This window comes from Emydura macquarii, unplaced genomic scaffold, assembly GCF_026122565.2.
Source record: "Emydura macquarii macquarii isolate MOO-44397 ecotype Brisbane River unplaced genomic scaffold, CSIRO-AGI_Emac_v2 contig_1451, whole genome shotgun sequence".
NCBI classification, from domain to species: Eukaryota; Metazoa; Chordata; order Testudines; family Chelidae; genus Emydura; species Emydura macquarii.
Genome location: NW_027131588.1, coordinates 15,858,098 through 15,878,359, shown reverse-complemented (window position 1 = coordinate 15,878,359; position 20,262 = coordinate 15,858,098). Strand labels below are relative to the sequence as shown.

General features: G+C 41.0%; 1 protein-coding gene across 1 annotated transcript in view; it reads right to left on the bottom strand.

Annotated features, from left to right (window-relative positions):
- SNX30 (sorting nexin family member 30) overlaps window positions 1–20,262 on the bottom strand; it is a 66,028-nt gene that overhangs the window by 22,558 nt on the left and 23,208 nt on the right. The window contains exons 3-6 of the mRNA XM_067553244.1: window positions 10,655–10,765; window positions 4,242–4,400; window positions 3,414–3,609; window positions 2,681–2,880 (exon numbers count right to left, since the gene is read on the bottom strand). Of these exons, the coding sequence (XP_067409345.1) occupies window positions 2,681–2,880; window positions 3,414–3,609; window positions 4,242–4,400; window positions 10,655–10,765 (666 nt within the window). The remainder of the gene's footprint in view (window positions 1–2,680; window positions 2,881–3,413; window positions 3,610–4,241; window positions 4,401–10,654; window positions 10,766–20,262) is intronic.

The window sequence follows — 20,262 nt, the reverse complement described above, 5'->3', positions numbered from 1 at the left end:
TCTCTCCTCAAATTATTAAATTCAGGGATAAAATTCTACATAAAAGCAGCTATAAGCAAAGAGCAGCTAACAGCCTTCCCTGTTACAATACAATCGTTAAACCAAGCTTTTGTTATAACCGTGTTTTCACATGCTCCTAACAACTTTCAGTTACATTACTAGCAACAATTCTCCCTTTTAGTTGTTGGATACGGCCAGGTTAACAGAACCTCTAAGCTCAGAGCTTTGCACACATGCAGCGGTACTCCTCGCTTTACCAGACAGCATTCCCTGTCCATCAATCCAAGGTAAATGATCTGACCAGTTTCAAAGGGAGAGTGATCCACTGTTCTTGACCAGATATGCATGGATGTGATTCAAGATTGCTTTGGTACTAGAAGAAGTTTAAAAGGTTGCCATGTTATGGGTAGTCCTTTGACTCAGGCACAAAAGAATCCCATGGGGGAAGCAAAGACGCAGAGAAGCAAACATGGGTTAAAAAAAAGAGTCTGGATTTAATCAGAAGTATAAGAATTAAGACAGAAAATCTGAACCTCTGAAGCAACCAAGTTACCTGCAATTTTCATTTGTTACAACAGAACAGATTTAGTAGAGGAAGCCTGGTGCTTTAGCACATGGAAGACTCTCTAGCGTTTACAGCAAAAGACTGGACATCATTTGACATAGGTCTTATTCCTGACAATCCCACCAACTCACTGGTTGACATCGGGCAGTTGCCTAACATCTCTGTGGCTAAGTTTTGCCATCTGTAAAATTAAGAACAAAGGTGGATAAATTGTAAGAAACTTTGAAGTCCTGAGGTCAGGGGTGTTATGAAAAGTGCAAAGAGTAAAAAGTTTAAAGCTTCCTTCTGAAGCTTTAAGAAGACTGGTCTCCTGTGATCACTAACTTCCCACTCCTACATGGTTCACGAAGCACTCCAATGGAGATGGCAAACATGCCATCATGACACAGTAGAGCCTGCTTTTGTGTATAAGCAGAGCACGATGATGTTCCCAGCCGAAGCTATTTGGAGTAGGAAGTTGCCAGCTGCAAAGGGTTTTTCCATCATTGACTTTGACCTAAAGAAACACCAAGCTCTTTGGGACAAGACTCTGCCTTCACGTACAGCACAGCATGCAAACCCAGTACTTAAACTGCTATTATAACTACCCCAGGTTTCTAACTCCTTTTTTGGGGTGGGATTCACCACTCAATATGAAAGGAATTTTCTTCCTGGGTTTTGTGGATTGAAGCCAGACCTTATCCTTGTTGTACAAAAATACTGTGCTCCAACTAAAAGCCAGACAAGTATAAAGAGGTCATTTAACCTTTCATTAACTACTTTGCGTACAGGTTTTTCCTTTAGTTTAAATGTTACATGTACTTTTTTATTTAAAAAAAAAAAAAAAAAAAAAAAAAAGTTGGAAGGGAACTAAAATTTCAGTCTTCATCAGGATGAAGTAGAGGCACTAAATAGGACAATTGCAATAAAGTCCTAGAACTCTCAAAATCTGGAAGGAGGGATGTAATCCCAGAACCAGCAATTGAAATACATAAGCCTGTTATGGGCTTTCCAGAGCAGCTCTCCCTAGATTAGACGTCATTCTAGAGAAGTTGTCTTCTGCTAGTTCCACTGCATGTTTGAGAGTCTCATGCTCGGCATGTACATTGGCTTGTGTTTTGTAAAGCCGTAGAAATGCCCTTGCCCTAGACTCAAACACCAAGTCAAAACCAGTGTGATTAATTTCAGCATTCAATAGGATTAACCCAATTAATATTTTTACATGCTTTGTTAAACAAAAAGCCTGATACGTACCTCAAGTCTGAATAGAAAAAGAAATGTACTTGTAACACTTATGCAAGCACGTCTGTGAAAAATAGAGTTTTAGTGAAGGTATCAACTCCCTCTTCATATCCCAAGTGAGACTTTAATTTAAATTATTCTTAAGCACAAAAAACAAACAATGCCTATTAACTGACCTGGCACATTGAACAGACTGCATCAATACTCTTATTCACTTAACAGGCATGTTCGATACAGAACGTGCATGCAGTTTTGTGACAGAGAAGTTATTTGTACCTTGCCCCCAAGTAATATGCCAGGATTTTATCCAACAAGTGGCATATTGCAAAACATTTCAGGTTCCTGTTTTTGTAAGGAAAAAAAACCACAACAAAGCTAGGTCATTGAACACCATTACTTAAAAGTTATGTCACACTTTTGGTTCACAGAATTCAGAGGCTAGACAAACACAGGAGACAGATTTGTAAGACGATTCCATGCAGAGTCCACCTTATCGCAGTCAGATTTACTAACACGTTTTTGTAGTATCTGTCTCTTTCATACAAACAGTTTTAGACAGGGCTGACCCAGTCTCAAGTTTGACTCCTAAAAAGCATAGCATGTTGAAGGACAAAAGCACATTGCCATTACCCATAGGAGAACAACTGTAAATTAAGATCAAATGCACACGACCCCTGCTTAGGCTGAAAGAGACCATGACACAATTTAATATTTTTATGTGCATAACAACTAAATTTGTCTGATCCTGGCTAGAAACCTTAAGAATAAAGAGCTTATCCACAGTAGCAAAAACAATCCCTACAAGATTACATGTCACAGCTAGGTTTCTCTGTGCTTATTCCACTCCCAGCCACTAAACATGAGAGTGGTCCTCTGTTAAATGGTCCCTGTTACCTTCATGGACTCCGAGTACAAGCTGTATTCTCTGAGTACAGGCAGGAAATCTTCCGTCATGTCATCACTCAGTTCCTCAAGAGCGGTACAGCAGTTCCCGATACAGGCTGACACTCCTTCCAGGGGTTCTGCTAGCTCAACTTCTAATCCACCCCAGGTTGAGTAAACTGGTCCATATTCTCGCAGTTCCACCAGGTATTCTGGAAAAGGTATTAAGAGGAAATGAATTTAGATTCTACAGTGATGTTCTATGAAATTTGGTTTTAAAAAAAAACCAAACAAAAAACCAGTGACGCTGATTTAACCAGCATACTCCTCTCAAACATTTGGGGAGGCTGACCAGGTCAGATTACACAGAGATTAATATGGTAGACTGCAAGAGAAGAATTCTCTTCATTATTTATCCTAACCTGTTTTGTTGTTTATTGCTGGCAAAATAGAATAATCACTCTTCTAATGGTTAAAGGCAACCCAACAGAGTTATTACAACACTGGGAATTAACACAATAGCCTCTTTTGTGTGCAACTTAAATATTTAACTCATACACATTATACCACTGGCATAAAATGCTATACCAGTCTTCACAGAATCCTCCTTTTGATGCACCCCATACAAAAAATAGTCCAGTCACTGAATGTAGGTAGCTTCATCAGCACTACCATCAGGGTACTGCCGCTTATTAGCCTCACACAGCACAAGCTATCTACACAATGCAATGTCCTAAATTCTTACCCAATTCCTCCTTGATAATCCGCTGTGCTATTCTGTCAATGGTTCCAAGCTTGAGAGCAAATGTATCTAAATAGTCTCCTATGGCTGCAAACTCCAGCGGTCGACTTCGGAGCTTATAACCTCCCGTGACATATTTTACGGACTCTCCCATCTTGGAGAGCAATGCCATTCCTTGCCTTTTATAGGCATTGAGATCCTGGCAAAGACAAGAAATGTAGTGTTTGCATGTTGAAAAACAAATACCATCGCCAATCTAAAGAGCCACGCTTCAATTCAAGAGCGCACAAGAGAACCGTTTCTGGAAGAAGGACATTAAGTCTTGCATCTAAATCCTGATTCAGAAGTTCACCTCTGCTTCTCACATAAGTTGAGTGCATCAGCTACATCTATAGACAATGAGATTTTCCAGTCCTGCTACCCACCTGTACACTAGGGTATAGGGTTAGGAAGTGAATGAGCTACTTAGCACCCATTAACAGTCTTAAGGAGAGCAAAGGAAGGAAGGAAGGGCTCAAAGGAAAGGGGAAGAGAGCATGCAGTACACTGGTGGATTCTTACTGATATAACAGCTCCCAAAGCTAGATCACTACCTAGGGTCAACATAAAGGGAAGGTAGAAATGTTGTTTACAGCCACAGTTGAGTCCCCATCAGCTCTCTCTGCTATGCTGAGCCTGGGCTTGGCTTAGCAATGTTGGTTGCATTTCAGGACACCATTCCGTATTGTTTCATATCTTGATGCATCTTTTCCTCAGTCTCATTTACTACATTCATTTTCCTCATATTTCTCTCCCCCTTTGGATGGTGCATGTTTAAGTTCGTACGCTTACCTTGGCTGTGAGAAACACATTGAAATGCTCATTGAAAGACAGTACTGGGTGATCTGAAATTCTTTTCAAGAATTTATCTAAAGCTTTTCTCCTTGTCTCCACAAATTCTTCAGAAAAGCGATCGACAACTCCCTTCATTACAAATTTCTCAGGAAGAGGCTGTGAAGAAAGGCAGAGAGAGATGGTTTTCAGTGGAACAAAAGACCATTGCTTTTGCTACTACTTCCTTGTTTCTGATTAACGAGCTAGTTCAGTCTTGACATCAGTAAATAGAGATGGAGTTAATAGGAACTGCAGGTTTGTTTTTTCAAAAATCTGCTCTCCAAAATGGGGTCCAAATTCAGCTCTCAGTTATCCAGAAATAAATCTGGACTAATTTATGTTAAATCACTGGTGTCTTTTCAGAGTCACACCAGTGCCTGAAACAAAACAAAACCGGCCCATGGCCTTTGGAGCCATTAGAAATGTAGTTCATATTGGAGTGAGGTGTGGACCAGGGAAGAAAACTTCCCTCTACTATACCAAGTTTACCTACATTTAGACTTCAGTTCAGGAAAGCACTTAAGCACTTGCTTAATTTTAATTATGTACATAAATCCCATTCATTTCAGTGGGACTTATGCCCATGCTTATAGTGCTATTCTGAATAGAGACGCATTCCAGGAATCAGCTCATTCCTAAGCAGTTTCAGGTAAATCCCTAAAGAAGTTTGGAAAAGCATCTGAAAGCGCAAATGCTTTAGAGTGGGTTAGAAGAGGTGGTAGAGTTTTGCAACCATCCTTTTTTCCCCTTTAAAAATAGTGAGTGAAAGTAGTATGCCAGTTCCAAGATGCTTATTTGAGCTTTAGGCTCAACCATCTCTGAGAAGCTGAAGATAAAAAAACTCAAGGCTTCTTTTCTTCCTGTTTAAGTCGCACGTGCAACTGACTGAAAGCCAGGTAGAGGTCCATTGACAGATCAGGCCTGTACCATGATACGGTGCGCTGTCGTTGTGAAAGAAAGTGAAAGTTAAGTATGGAATAAGTTTTTCTTTAAAGTAGTGCCTGCCAATTGGACCTGTTCTTTTCCCCTCCTACATTTCTGCAATAACCTACTGCTCAACCTTCCCTCAACATGACAGATGAAGAGCACATAGATTTCTACTGCAGGGGTTATCCCCAGCTCTGGAATGAATCCACTAATTCTGGAACATTAACTGGCAATCTTTTTCCTTTCCCGTTAGTGTTTATATTTACATCATATGCAACAGAGCTTTATATTTGTAGGGAACTGTGGACTAGTAGTTGCAGCAGGACCAGACACCTGGGTTCTCTTCTCAGCTCTGCCGTTATATTTGTTGTGTGACCTTGGGTAATTCACTTAGCCACCTTCTGCTTCAATTTATCCCCCTCTAGAGGTGCAGGGAGGGCAAATGTCACAAGATATTGCACAGCTGCCTTAACAGATCTAATCAATTTTTCACCCTCCCATTCAGATTAGCATGAATAGAGGCAGTGACCAAAGCTGAATACGAAACGGGGGTTTGGCACACCTCTAGTTAGAATGCCTGCAATTGAAGGAGGCATTCATTTGATCATTTTGTATTTTTGAGACGTTTGCAGCATCTTCGCATAGTAGCTTGGATACCAAAGCTGTGATGTTAGGTTGGTTTTTTGTTTGGTTTTTTAAAGCCACACACCATGTTTTGTTCCAAGTTTGCTTTCCCGTTCTGTTAAGAGTGGAAAGAATGTCAGACTCCATGCAGACTGTAATCTATACCCATCATTAAGTAAAGATCAACTCAGCAACTTGTTGAGAGGTCTCTCACTGAAGAGAATCTTTCTTGCCATCTGAAGTTGAAAAGAGGAAACCTGTGGTAAAAATGAAGTGAAAGGATTTCCACACTGGAAAGAGTGCAAGCCCATTACTAATGCTGAAACGCTTTAGTTTCCCCAGCACCTTAATGGGTACCATATGGGACCACAGCAAAGGAAGTATTACCATCCAAAAAAAAAAAAAAAAAAAAAAAAAGGTAGTTTGCCAAGGTTAGCTGATCCATCCCAGGAGGATGTGAGGACAATCACAAAGTGGTGGTGTCTCTGCTAGATGTGAACTTGGAAAGAATCTGCTTTTGATGGTTTGCTTAATGTATCTCTCTCTCTCTCAAGAAGAAATTCCACAAATTTACATTATTAGATTTATTATGCATTGGCTTGTTGGAGCAATGGAATGTTTCTTGCAGGTTAGACTAGATGATCATAATGGTCTCTTCCTTCCTTAAAATCCAGGACTTACTTCAAGGAAAAAAAAAAGAGAGGGGGAGGGGGGGGGGGGCATTTCCTGGTACTTCATAACTGCATTGAGACAATGCCAGCTAAGCTAAACTATAAGTTTGCACTACTTTACCGACACCACAAAGGGGAAGAAGGGGGACAGTGAACCATTCTTTGATCCTTTTGATAAATGAAATTCCCATTAATTTAATCAATGCAACGAGAAACCATAGGTCAATCATTACAAAAAAGATAGAATTTTTTAAAAATGCACTCAGAGGTCAGTTACGTTTCCCCACAAACATTTATTTATTTTTACCTGACCATTCTCAATAAGTTAGTTTACATCATTTCCCAGAAGCAAATGAATTGGCCATTAACAAACACGTAAATGGTTGGGATCCATGCTACTACATAGCCAATAGTGCCTGTGACAAAAATCAAGCCAAGTATTTTGAGAGCAAATCAGCAGCGCTTTCAAAAGTCCTGCCAATATTACAATTAGTCTTTGGCAAAACCCAGTGTATCAAAGTGGAAAAACAATGTATTTTATGGAGAATTTTATATAGTCTAAAGATCCTGGGAATCGTATTACAAGCAAAAACAAGTAAATGAAACCATCACATGATTTGTTCACTTGCTTGGGGTACTTAAGTGTTCTATGTATGTATATCTATGGAAAGATACTGGAAGTTGATTAATCCACTAAAGAGCAAACTATTCTCTGATATCTGTAAATTGACACCATTTTCTTTAATTAAACAGACATAATTCTGAGACCTTTTACATAAAGAGCTTAAAGGTACAGGGCTGTAAATAAGAGATATGAGTAATTTCCCCACCTATTAAAATGAGCCCAGATCAATATTGAACTGTGGCGGTGTTGCACAATGAGCTAAATTCTGCTTTTAGCTACATCTATGCAAACAATTACTTCTATGAACTTGCACAGGTCTACGAGCAAAATTTGGGCCGGGTAGGTTTTCAAAGGATTGGGGAAGAGGAATTCAATTATTAATTGGCTGACCATATTTATTCTGTACCCTTCCCTAAGGAAAAGAAAGTGCACAAGACCAGATACGCAGAAGAAAGTCCTTTTCAATTGCTACCAAAGATCCTCACACAGGCGATGTCTGCGGGTGCATCATCAATGTATTTCCCTACTGCACAAACTGATTATTAAAATCATTTCTGCTTTCATGGCAAATATGCAATAGCACAAGGCATCTAAGCAGACATGACAGCAAGTGCAGCGCAGAGAAGCCATTTATCTGTAACTTGTAAGTTCACTGCTCCATACTCTGGTGTCAGAAACTAGAGAGCTTCTGGAATTGCTGCAATTTCCCCACTCAGACTTTTTAGCAAGGGCAGGTGCCATGGTTTAATACAGCTCCACCAGGAGGGCGATACAGGGAGCTGCAATAGATTTTCCTCAATTCTCACCCAGAAGAAAATATCACTATTCTAAAAAAAAAAAAAAATGAAGCGTTAAAGCAAAGGTGTGCGCTCTACATAACTAGGGTGAGTAGATGTTCATTTACAAGGATTACCCCAGTTTGCTGCCAGAGATTGTATTGAAATTTGGTTTGTCCTTGCTTCAATGGAACAAGCTACCCATACATCCGCCCATCCCTTCTAGCTTCTTGCCCTCCCCACATCTTCACCTCAACACAGGCCTCATGTCCAGCCACCTACGCTGTACCACATGCCTTTGTTTGCTTTCCGAGGTCCTCTCTTGACATGCTGGAATACTCAGAATGTGCCACGTGATCTATGAAGGCCCAGATTCCATCACAGGCAGCTGCACAAAGAAGGAACATAGTACATCACCCAGCCATGAGGTCGACCCTAGGGCGAAGGAGGAAGAGTGCAGCAACAATGGGATAAACACAAACCCCACCCAAGGATTTCCTCCCCCTCCAATGTCATGTGGTCCCTCTGCTGTTGTGCCACTCAACACATCTACATTAAGTCAGAGGGCTAGTGGCGACACACTATATTTGGGCTCAAAAGCCCAGAAGCTCAAGAGTGAGACACTGCAGGATTGAAAGTGCCCCATAACACGGCATGTTTGTGCAGGCCTCTGGTTAGAATCATGAGGCTGGGGCACAGAGGGACAGCTGGGCTGTGGGCATTCCACACAGGCAGAGAAGGAGGAAAGAAGGCAAAGGACAAAACACAGAACTCAAGATGGTAGGTGGCTGGTTGCCTTGTAGAAGGGAAAACCTGACAAAGAAGCCTTTGGCAAAGAGGAACTAGACCCTTCTACCTTGATGAACCTCCTTGCACCCCTAGCTGTCAGCATACCCAGCCAGCATCTCACATTTGATCCTTGCCTGCATGATCACCCGAATTAATGTTCATCATTTTATCCTTTATCACTCTTTTCTGATTGAAGGCCTTCAATAATCACCCACACTTAGAATTCCATCAAGAGGGCAGTAACAAAGAGACAAAAAAATACATATATGCATTTGTATCTTGAGCAAAAAACCACCCCACACTCTAAAATCATTCCATGCACACACTAAAAATCAGCCCTGTGTGCCAAATGCCCCACGTACATCCCAACACTAAACTCACCTAGAGGAAATTGCTGAAAGATTTTTTGCTACTCGTGAATCCAGGGTAGGAACAGCCAATACCTGTGACCATCACCACCTAACTGTCTGTACTCAATTTGGACAAAATTTATCCCTCTTCATAGGTGGCAATTTGTCCCAACCGCACTCTATCAGTGAAAGTTCATTATGGCTTCGTATTCCCAGAAAAACACTTGTGAAAGGGAAATCAAATAGATTTAGAATCCTATTTAGTGCTGTTTCAGGCAAGCCTCGCGCTTCTTGATAGTTCATCATGAGACTTTTCCCCTTATACTTTCTTTTTTCCTCTTCTGAATGCTTAAGCCAAGATTGTTGAGTACCAAGGGGATGCGGATAGATTGTGTGTCCAGAAATAGTGACAGTTTGTAAAGGGAGTTAGGGGACCAGCAAACTGAGGTTTACTGTTAAAAACAAGAGGCAGTGTAAGATGATCTGCAACATCCCCAGACAGTACTTGAACATGACAGGTTCATCCCACACTAGCACTGGTGGCGTCTCAGAGGGCCCCAGGAAGATTAGGTCGGGCAATGAATGTTGCAGGTTTGTCAATGCCAGTGCTATCTGCACTGGCCCCAAATGCAATATCATAACTAGCTTTTCCTTGCATTATTCTAGCATTTTAAAACAAAACAAAACAAAAAAAGGTGCAAAATAGACGGATGGATGTTTTTGAATCTAGTAAAAAAGTTTGCATTTTAATTCACTGCCTAGGAGAGTGGTTTCACACAATAGATGTAAGAAGTGCTTCTAATGGCCCTTTAGATAACTAGAGGAGAGCTGATTACTACTTTTTAAAAGATAGTAAATAAAAATCAGAAGGAAAGCCTTTTCACAAGCAAGCTTTCCCAGGTATACCAAGGCTCACTCAGCATCGGACACAGCCTAGCTCCCGGAAGATTTCCCTTTAAAGTCTAGGAGTAACAAAGCACATGGGAACACATATTGCTAACTGAGCCTTATATGCACTAAGTGGTGTTTTACATCAGTCTGTCCTGGAGTTAGTCAGGAGTTCATACAACCATACTTACAATCCTTAAAGGCACAGGGTGAAAAGCAGCTGTTGTGTTAAGAGGAAGAAAGGAGACACCAATTGTTTCAGACCACACACACACAGAGCAACAAGGCTGTCAGTTTCAGAGAGAGGGGTAATTATTTAGTCTTATTTAGCCAAGTTTTCAGTGGACAGAGGCCTAGCTGTCTGCTCAAGCAGCTAATGCATGCATAGCTGTCATCAGGCCACAGGCAACCTCTAAAACTTTGGAACACTCAGTTCCTTTCCCTGTAAGAGTCGTCCTCCAAGAGCACTCATAGCCTGAACAGGGTAAATAGTGAATTTCTGCACAACCCCTTACAAACGCAGATCATAGAGTGTGAAGTTTAGCTACTCGATATTAGAAAGCTGCTTTGCTTTCTAAACTTCGGAAGAGAATAGAATGAAGCTTTGCATTTTACACACCTTGAACCCATAACTACCAAACCACCAGAAGACTCAGTTTTTTAAGCAGACATTCTGAATAAGCAAGTGTTCAGCAACAGCTGACCTTGGCTTACTACGTACGGGAATAAGGTGTGTTGGCTGAGACTCCTCCAGCTTATTTCTCAACCAGTCAAAGTCCTGGTACCGTCGGCGCACGGAGTATTCTGGCAAGTCAAACTCTGCCCGTGTGGTCTGGAAATAGTAACAAAAGAGATTAGACAGCATCCCGTAGAAAACGAATGAAAATTAAAAAGATACATCAAACATAACTTTCCTTTTCAGTTTTGGCTATATGCTCTAAGTGGCATGGTTACCTTAAATTAGGAAGAAAAAAGCAAACCTGGCAATCAGAATTCATGCCTCCAATTGAGTCCTTGGAATGCCAGTATGGGAGAAGAAATTTATTTATTATTTTTCACTTTCAGGCAATGGAAGTATCACTGATAAAGTATTTGGAAACACACTCAGTTTAATATTCAGATAAGTGTTCTATTTAAGTTCTACTTTGAGTTATCTAAGCAGAACATTTCCTTGGAGGCGGGGGGAAAGTGGGGAGGAGGAGAACTTAATATTTAAAAAAAAAAAAAAAAAAAAAAAAAAACCACTGAAATTTACACATTTGAGGAGAAATTGCATGAAATCTTCTCTCATTCCAAGAGAGAGAAATACTTTTAGCAATAGAGGACTAAAAAAACCCCAAGATTACTCATGATTTGTTTACTCAAGAGACAGATTAATTGTGGGTAAGAACGTGAGTGTGTCATCGCTAAGCTCTGCCAAAACCCCGGGTTTAGTACAGTCTCATTTCTCCATCGCTCAATTTAACAGTCCTTTGGCAGACATTTCTCCAAGATGAAGTGATCACCAAAGACCTTTCTGACTCAAGCCATAATTTTGTAGTATTTTGGAGCTAGAAACAATTTTCAGATAACCACTAATGGAAGAGTGCGTTCACAGTAATGGCAAGAAATGTCCTGAACCAGAGAGACTCCTTAAGCCAGAAAGTCTAGCTGCAAAACCTCCAAGCGTAAATTTCATTGGAGGAAAACTACAGACAGATAATGCATACAGTATGTTCCTTGGACAGGCTGCAGCCAGGTAAGCAAGCCAGGAATTGCTTGCACATCACCTGGAAGATTATTCACAAGTCCCAGGCTCTGATTAGTGCATGGCTTTGTTGTGTGCTAGGAGCTCAACCATCCTGTGGTTCCCTCGGGTCACAAGGCAGAGGGCCCTCGTGACTTCACTGATCTTCCGACAGACACTCAGTGCACTGATGAGAAAAACACAGCTACCCAAGGAGAAACTAGAAGCTATAGCTTGTTAGCTAGCTACCATATGTGACAGAGTACAGAAAGTCCCAGTGAAGAGCCTGCAGACTGGATCATTTCAAAGAGCAGACTGTTGGAAGTGCCACTGGGATAGACATTTACACGGTGCCAAAGTTCTGTCTGACAAAAGTCAGCTGGAATGAGAGTCCCAGGTTATTTCTGATCGCACCTTGGCGATTCATAGATTTTTTTTAAGGCCACACAAGACCATTAGATCGTCTTGTCTGACTTCCTGTATCATACAGGCCAAAGAATTTCACCCAATTAACCTTGTATTTTGTCCAGTAACTAGCATCCAACCATCTGTTCTTGATCTGAAGAGCTCAAGAGACAGAGTCCACCACTCCCATTGGTAGTCAGATTGAACGGTGAAATCACCCTCAGTGTGCGCCTTGTGTCTGGCTTTGGTTTCCAGGTACTGATTTGTGTTTCTAAGTTAGAGAGCCCTTTAGGACATAGTGCTTTCTCCATGTGAATGTATTACTACACTGTACTCAAGTCACTTCTTAACCTTTGATAAGCTAAACAGAGGGAGCTCTTTAAGCCTCCCTGTAAGGCATTTTCTCCAACCCACAAGTCACTGGTGGCTCTTTTCTGCACCCTCTCCAATTTTCTCAAGGCTATGCTAGAACCAGATGCTGTATTCCAGCATCTTTTGCCCCACAGCAAAGAGAACCAATGGCTATATAAATGGAGGTGGGGGAGGCAGGAGCAAGGAAGTGATGCATGTTTTGTTTTTTGTTTTTTTTTAAAAGAGAGCTCATCTTAAACTATTTGTCCACAGTGCAGGCCACGCCACAGGTACAAAAATGCCAAGAGTTCTTCCAAGAGGGAAAACTGAGTCCTGTGGCCACAGGCCAGATGCAGAGAACCCAAATAAGCCAAAGGACATAACTGCTGTAAAGAATACCTCCATACGTGGCACAAGCTACATTGTTTAGGATTTGCAAGTTATACTTTTTCTTTTTTAGACTTTGCAACCATCCTGCACCTGCTACATTAATTGCTCCAAAAGAAGACAGTCTCAATGGGTGAAAACCTCTCAAACAAAATAAAAACAAAAACAAAGACTTCCTCATTGAAGCCTAGAGGCTTAACATTTCAGGTAATGCTCATGCATTCTGACTAGCAGTTCCCCTACGGTTGGCTTCTGATGCCTCACTTAGTGGCATCAGAGATCATATGTTCTGTTTCATGGTTTTGGAAGACCAGATGTATTTGCATTTTATTGGTTTAACACCAGCTGAAGAGAACTATAGAGGAGAGGGGCGCTCATTCTGGGCAGGGAAGTGGAAAAGTAAAGAAGCTTCTCCAGTATCTATATGGATGAGACTTCCCTTTTTTTTAAAAAAAAACAAACAAACAAAGGAAAGAGCTGCAGGAATAAAAAGAGAATGCAGGCAGAAGTCCAGCAACCAAGTGGGGGCTATCCAGTTTATTGCACTGAATGCAACATATATGATTACCTGTTCTATGAGCGGGTGGCGTATGTTTGCATTCGGTGCAAGGATCTCCTAGGCCCTCAGAGACCATATACAGGCTCTGGAGACCAGGGTGTCTGAACTGGAGGAGCTAAGGGAGACAGAGAGGTACAGAGATGAGACTTTCCAGGACAGAGTAGAATGGAAACACCTCCCCATGTGACAGCCTCTGTGCTGTTGAGGAGGATGAAAGTCTCAGGGAAGGAGAATATTAAACTGGAGCAGAGGAAAACAATCCCACAGTTGGGACCCTCCTTCCAGATGACTTCATGGCATCCTCTCGCACTAAGTATACCTTTCCGAGGGAAGTTATGAGGAAAAGACAGGCAATAATAATGGGGGATTTGATCATTAGCAACATAGATAGCTGGGTTTGATGACCGTGAGAACCAAATGGTGACTTGTCTGCCTGGTGCAAAGGTTGCAAATCTCTCGAGACATCTAGACAGATGTATGTGTAATGTTGGGGAGGAGTCATGGTATGTGCAGGCACCAGTGACATTGGGAAGGATAGGAGAGAGGTCCTGGAGGCCAAATTTAGACTGCTAGATAAGTGATTGAAGTCCAGGACCTCCATGATAGCATTCTCTGAAATGCTTCTAGTTCCATGAGCAGAGCCAGTTAGACAGGCAGAACTGCAGGGTCCCAATGCATGGATGAGGTGATGGTGTACAGAGAAGGGGTTTAGATTTATTAGGAACTAGGGAACTTTTTGGGAAAAGGGGAGTCTGTAAAGGAAGGATGGGCTCCATCTAAACCAAAATGGAAACGGATTGCTGGCACATAAAATTAAACAAAGTCATAGAGCAGTTTTTAAACTAAGGGCTGGGGAAAAGCAGACAGGTGCGGAGGAGCACGTGGCTCGGACAGAGACATCACTTAAGGGAGGATCTATCTATCGATCTATCGCTGGCTGGATTAGGGGACCATTTATAATGTGATTTAATATCCATGTATCAAAATTACAGTGATTCATACGAGATAACCTTTCTAATGGTACCTGACATGGCCTATCATTGGTTAAGGATGATGATGTTTATGTGTACGTTATATTTGTATATATACATTCAAACATGAATGTTTGATATGTTTGTATTTCAACTTGTTCTGTGTTTCTGGGTGACACCCCAGATGGGATGACTGCAGCAATAAGCTGCTTAATGGCCCAGTAAGGAAACTTACAGGTACAATAGGCCCAGGGAGAGAAGCCGGGGCTACTCCTGATGAGTCACCAGGACTTACTCATGTGACCCTGGACTCCATCTTATTTCTGTAAATTTATAGGGACTTTCCAATCATTTGTATGTATCAGATTGCTTTAATCATTTAACATTTCTCTTATAGTTTGTTTCTTTCCTGGTATAATAAACCTTTAGTTTTAGTCACTAAAGGATCGGCTGGCAGCGCGGTATTTTGGGTAAGATCCAGACTTATTGATCTGGCAATGTGGCTGACCTTTTGGGGTCTGGAGAATCTTTTGGTAAAGAGCATAGAGTTTTAAATAACTTGTCTCTTTACTGGACCTAGTGGCTGATTGAGAGCCAGAGATTGAAATGCAGTAAAGGGGGCTGTGTATCTTGTTCTAGCTTCTTGATAACCAGTGTGGGGAATCAGCAGCATTGTTTGTGGCTGGTTGGAAAGTCTGACTTCAGTGTCACCCACCAGGGCTGAAAAAAATCTGCTCTCCTTTTGCAACCTGTCCTGACCTTTGCATTTTCAGGTGGTCTACCCTAGGCATGGATGGGTCACACTATTAATGAAGATTCTCTAGATCCCAATAAGGAGAAGAGGATGGAAGAGGATCAAATATGGGTAAGATCTGATGAGAAACAGTCAAATGAAAAAGAGTCCCATTTAATTACATCATATAATGGCAGACAGCTAAAAAGTGAAAAAAAATTTAAGTGCTCATATAGAAATGCTAGAAAATCTACATATTAAGATGGGTGAACTTGAGTGCCTCGTATTAAATGAGAATATTGATATAATAGGCATCACAGAAACTTGGTGGAATGAGAATAATCAATGTGACACAGTAACACCAGGGTACAAAAGATATCGGAAGGACAGAATAGGTAGTACTGATGGGGGAATGGCACTATATGTGGAAGAAAGCATAGTCAAATGAAATAAAACTCTTAATGAACAAAACTGTGCCACAGAATCTCTATGGATAGTAATTCCATGCTTCAATAAGAAGAATATAGCAGTGGGGATATACTACCAACCACCTGACCAGGATGGTGACAGTGAAATGCTCAGGGAGATTAGAGAGGCTATAAAATAAAAAACTCAATAATAATGGGGGATTTCTGCTATCCCCATATTGACTGGGTACATGTCACCTCAGGATGGGATGCAGAGATAAAGTTTCTTCAGACCTTAAATGACTGCTTCTTGGAGCAGCTAGTCCTGGAACCCACAAGAGAAGAGGCAATTCTTGATTTTAGTCCTAAATAGAGCATAGGATCTAGTCCAAGAGGTGAATATAGCCGAACCACTTGGTAATAGTGACAACAACATAATAAAATTTAACATCCGGAGGGTGCACTAAAGCAGCACACCAAGGTAGCATTTAATTTCAGAAAGGGGAACTACACAAAAAATGAGGAAGCTAAAACAGGAATTAAAATGTCCAGTGCCAAAAGTGAAATCCTTACAAGCTGCATAGAAACCTTTTAAAGACCCCATAATAGAGGTTCAATTTAAATGTATACCCCAAATTAAAAAAAAAAAAAAAACCCATACTACAAGGACCCAAAAAATGCCCCCAGGGCTAAACAACAAAGTAAAAGAAGCAGTTAGAGGCAAAAAGGCATCCTTTAAAAAGTGGAAGTTAAATCCTTCTGAGGAAAATAGAAAGGAACATGAACTCTGGCAAGCAAAGTGTAAAAATATAACTAGGAAGGCCAAAAAGAATTTGAAGAAAAGCTAGCCAAAGACTCAAAAAGTAATAGCAACATTTTTTTTTTTTTTTTTTTTTTTTTAAAGAACAGCAGAAGCAGGAAGCCTGCTAAACAACCAGGGGGGGCCACTGGATGATGGAGATGCTGAAAACCGATGCAGAGGATATGAGGGAGATTCCCATACCTGAGTCATTCTTTTTAGGTGGCAAATCTGAGGAACTATCTGAGATTGAGGTGTCATTGAGGTGGTTTTGGAACAAATTGATAAATTAAACAGTAATAAGTCACTAGGACCAGATGGTATGCACCCAAGAGTTCTGAAGGAACTCAAATGTGCAATTACAGAAATAACTGTTGTATGTAACCTATCATTGAAATCAACTTCTGTACCAGATGACTGGAGGATAGCTAATGTTAGGTTAATTTTTCAAAAAGGCTCCAGAGGCGATCCCGACAATTACAGGCTGGTAAGCCTAACTTCAGTACCAGGCAAATTGATTCAAACTTCAGTAAAGAACAGAATTATTAGACACAGACAAATCTGATTTTTTGTAGGAAGAGTCAACATGTTTTTTGTAAAGGAAGATCATACCTCACCAATCTACTAGAATTTTTTGAAGGGATCAACAATCACGTGGACAAGGGTGATCCAGTGGATATAGTGTACTTAGATTTTCAGAAAGCCTTTAACAAGGTCCCTCACCAAAGGCTCTTAAGCAAAGTAAGCAGTCATGGGATAAGAAGGAATGTCCTCTCCTCGATCAGTAACTGATTAAAAGATATGAAACAAAGGCCCAGGGTCTGTACTGTACTGGGACTAGTACTGTACAACATATTCATAAGTGATCTGGAAAAAAGAGGTAAACAGAGAGGTGGCAAAATTTGCAGATGATACAAAACTACTCAAGATAGTTAAGTCCAAGGCAGACTGTGAAGAGTTACAGAGGGAATCTCACAGGACTGGGTGACTGGGCAACAAAATGGCAGATGAAATTCAATGCTGATAATTGCAAAATAATGCACATTAGAAACCATAATCCCAACTATACATACAAAATGATAGGGGTCTAAATTAGCTGTTACCACTCAAGAAAGATCTTGGGGTCATTGTGGATAGTTCTCTGAAAACATCCACGCAATGTGCAGCTGCAGTCAAAAAAGCTAACAGAATATTGAGAATCATTAGGAAAGGGATAGAGAACAAGACAGAAAATATATTGCCTCTTTATAAATCCATGGTACGCCCACATCTTGAATACTGTGTGCAGATCTGTTTGCCCCATCTCAAAAAAGATGTACTGGAATTGGAAAAGGTACAGAAAAGGGCAACTAAAATGATTAAGGGCATGGAAAAGCTTCCATATGAGGAGAGATTAATAAGACTGGGACTTTTCTGATAGGAAAAGAGATGACTACAGGACGATGTGATAGAGGTTTATAAAATCATATATAAAGACCATAAAACTGATGTGGGGAAAATAAATAAGGAAGTGTTATTTACTCCTCCTCAACACTAAAACTAGGGGTCACCAAATGTAACTAATAGGCAACAGATTTAAAACGAACAAAAGAAAGTATTTCTCTACACAGTGCAATCAACCTGAGGAACTCCTTGCCAGAGGATGTTGTGAAGGCTAAGACTATAACTGGGTTCAAAAAAGAACTAGATACGTTCATGGATGGGATGGATTACTTGATTATCTATTCTATTCATTCTCTCTGAAGCACCTTGCATTAGCCACTATCGGAAGACCGGAATCTGGGCTATATGGACTATTGGTCTGACACAGTATGGCCATTCTTATGTTTTTACATTCACTTTAGAGTTATGTTGCTGACATCTACATTCAACCCCAGAAAGATATTCCTGCAGCTTCTACTGTGTGTTTAAGACGTCAGGCTTTGTTCCTTAGCGAATACTAACATGAAATTCAGCATATTAACACAGCAAGACATTCAGAGAGTAATAGACTATCCTGACCATTACTGGGTAGTAAAGAATAAGCTTTCAGAACAGATTAAATGTTTAGACTTTATCAGGCATCTGTTTAATACTTGAGAAAAACTAGGAATGTTAATCTTTTAGCACAGGTTAATACAAGGATACTTTAGAGATCCAATGGCTCAACACAAGTTTACAGAAGGGAGATAGAATAGGGTTGCCTGTGATAGCAGGGGATCAGACTCGAAGACTCAAGAGGTCTCTTCCAGTCCTACGTTCCTAGGAGCTTGCCATTCCTGAGTGGTGTCTACAATGGGGCATTTGAAGGAGGTAGTTTTAAAAAGACATTCAAATAGGTGTGTAGACTCCTCTTCTGATTCTGGTGTGGCTAGAAGGCCCTGCAGCACATTCATCACGCCTAGTGTCAGAATGCCAAACAGTGGCATGTCTCAGAGTCTAACAAGGAATCTAACATGTCAGGACAAGATCTAAGGTCTACAAGAACCCTGGGATAAACTGATGGTTGCACTTTTACTGGATACAAGATCCCCATCCATGGAGTAGGATGAGCGGGGGGCACAAGCTAACTTTCGCTTTCCACTTTTAAGGACTATTCTTTCCATCCATACCCTACTCCCATTCACGTCTGTGGCAATTCTTAAGTGCCTCTCCCAAAATACTATTTAAAACATTCTAATGAACATATGGTTTTAACTAAACAAACTTTCCCAAGACTGGAAGGGATCAGACCAAGGTGCCATCCCAACTACAGCATTAGCTGGAATTTTCTTCGTTCAGTCAGATTTCATAGTCGGGAATTGGACAGAGCTAGAGATGCATTTTCCCCTCTCCCCTACTGTCAGATGTGATTAAATCATCAGGATTATAGTTCTAACTTCTGCCAAGGTCACAGCTACTTCATGACAGTAATCAGCTGTACACGTCCTGTACACCGGCGGTTCTCAACCTTTTTTTCCCCCCCCCCCGAGTACCACTCAGGTCAGGTACAGTACCACTTGACCTGACTGTACCTGACCTGAGTACCACTCGGGGGGAAAAAAAAAGGGGGGAGGAGGGGGAGACTTTCGGCGGCGGCAGGTTACATGGGAGAACAATGCCCTCCGCTGAAACCCTTCCGCTGTTTGCCCCTTTTCGGCGGCAGGGTTTCGCAGGGGTGGGTGGGTGGGGAATTTCGGCGGCGGATTCAGCAGCGCAGTACGGCTCGTGTACCACCCAGCCTTCTTTGAAGTACCACCGGTGGTACGCGTACCACTGGTTGAGAACTGCTGCTGTACACAAAACAGAGGGTTTCCAGCCACATCCCATTTATCCCAAGAGGATACTTTAATGTAATCACTCACACTAGCCAATTTTAAAATGCTAATTTTTTTCTTCCATCTCTGGCCTGTTGGTCACTGTTATATGACTAGACCTAAAATAGGTCTACTTAAAAAGGTTATTAAGTATCACCTCAAAAAACAAAAACAAAAAAAAGTTATTTGTACTGTTGCTTTTATTACAGGAGTTATCGTCCAAAAACAACACAAAAAAATAGTTAACACTTGCATTTGAGCCTGTTCAGTTTTATTTTGCAATTGAAAAAGAGAAACTTTGCTTGGTTTTTCAGACTAGATTACCCAAGTGTCAAGAACATCTCATCACAAATGTATACAGAGAACAGTTTAACCTGTCGGGAGCAGCCAGTGTTGAATCAAAACTATCCAGCCCCACAGTGCTAGATTCCAATATACAAACTAAACTAGTTAAAAGGCAGCTCAACGCATTGACAGATGAACCTCAGCAGACATGTGAATGCAACATACCCATTTAGAGTTCCACCGGAGGGGCGCAAATCAAGCTGAAGGCTACACACTTTACAGGCATCACTCCCCTCCTTCCCGTGAAATATACAACTGCTTGAATGAAAGAGTACATTATTCCGATAGTTAGTTTATATTAGAACCAGATATGAAAGATCTGTGTTTTCTACAGACTTAAAGCATGTGCTAGAAGTGTACCTCTTCGGTTA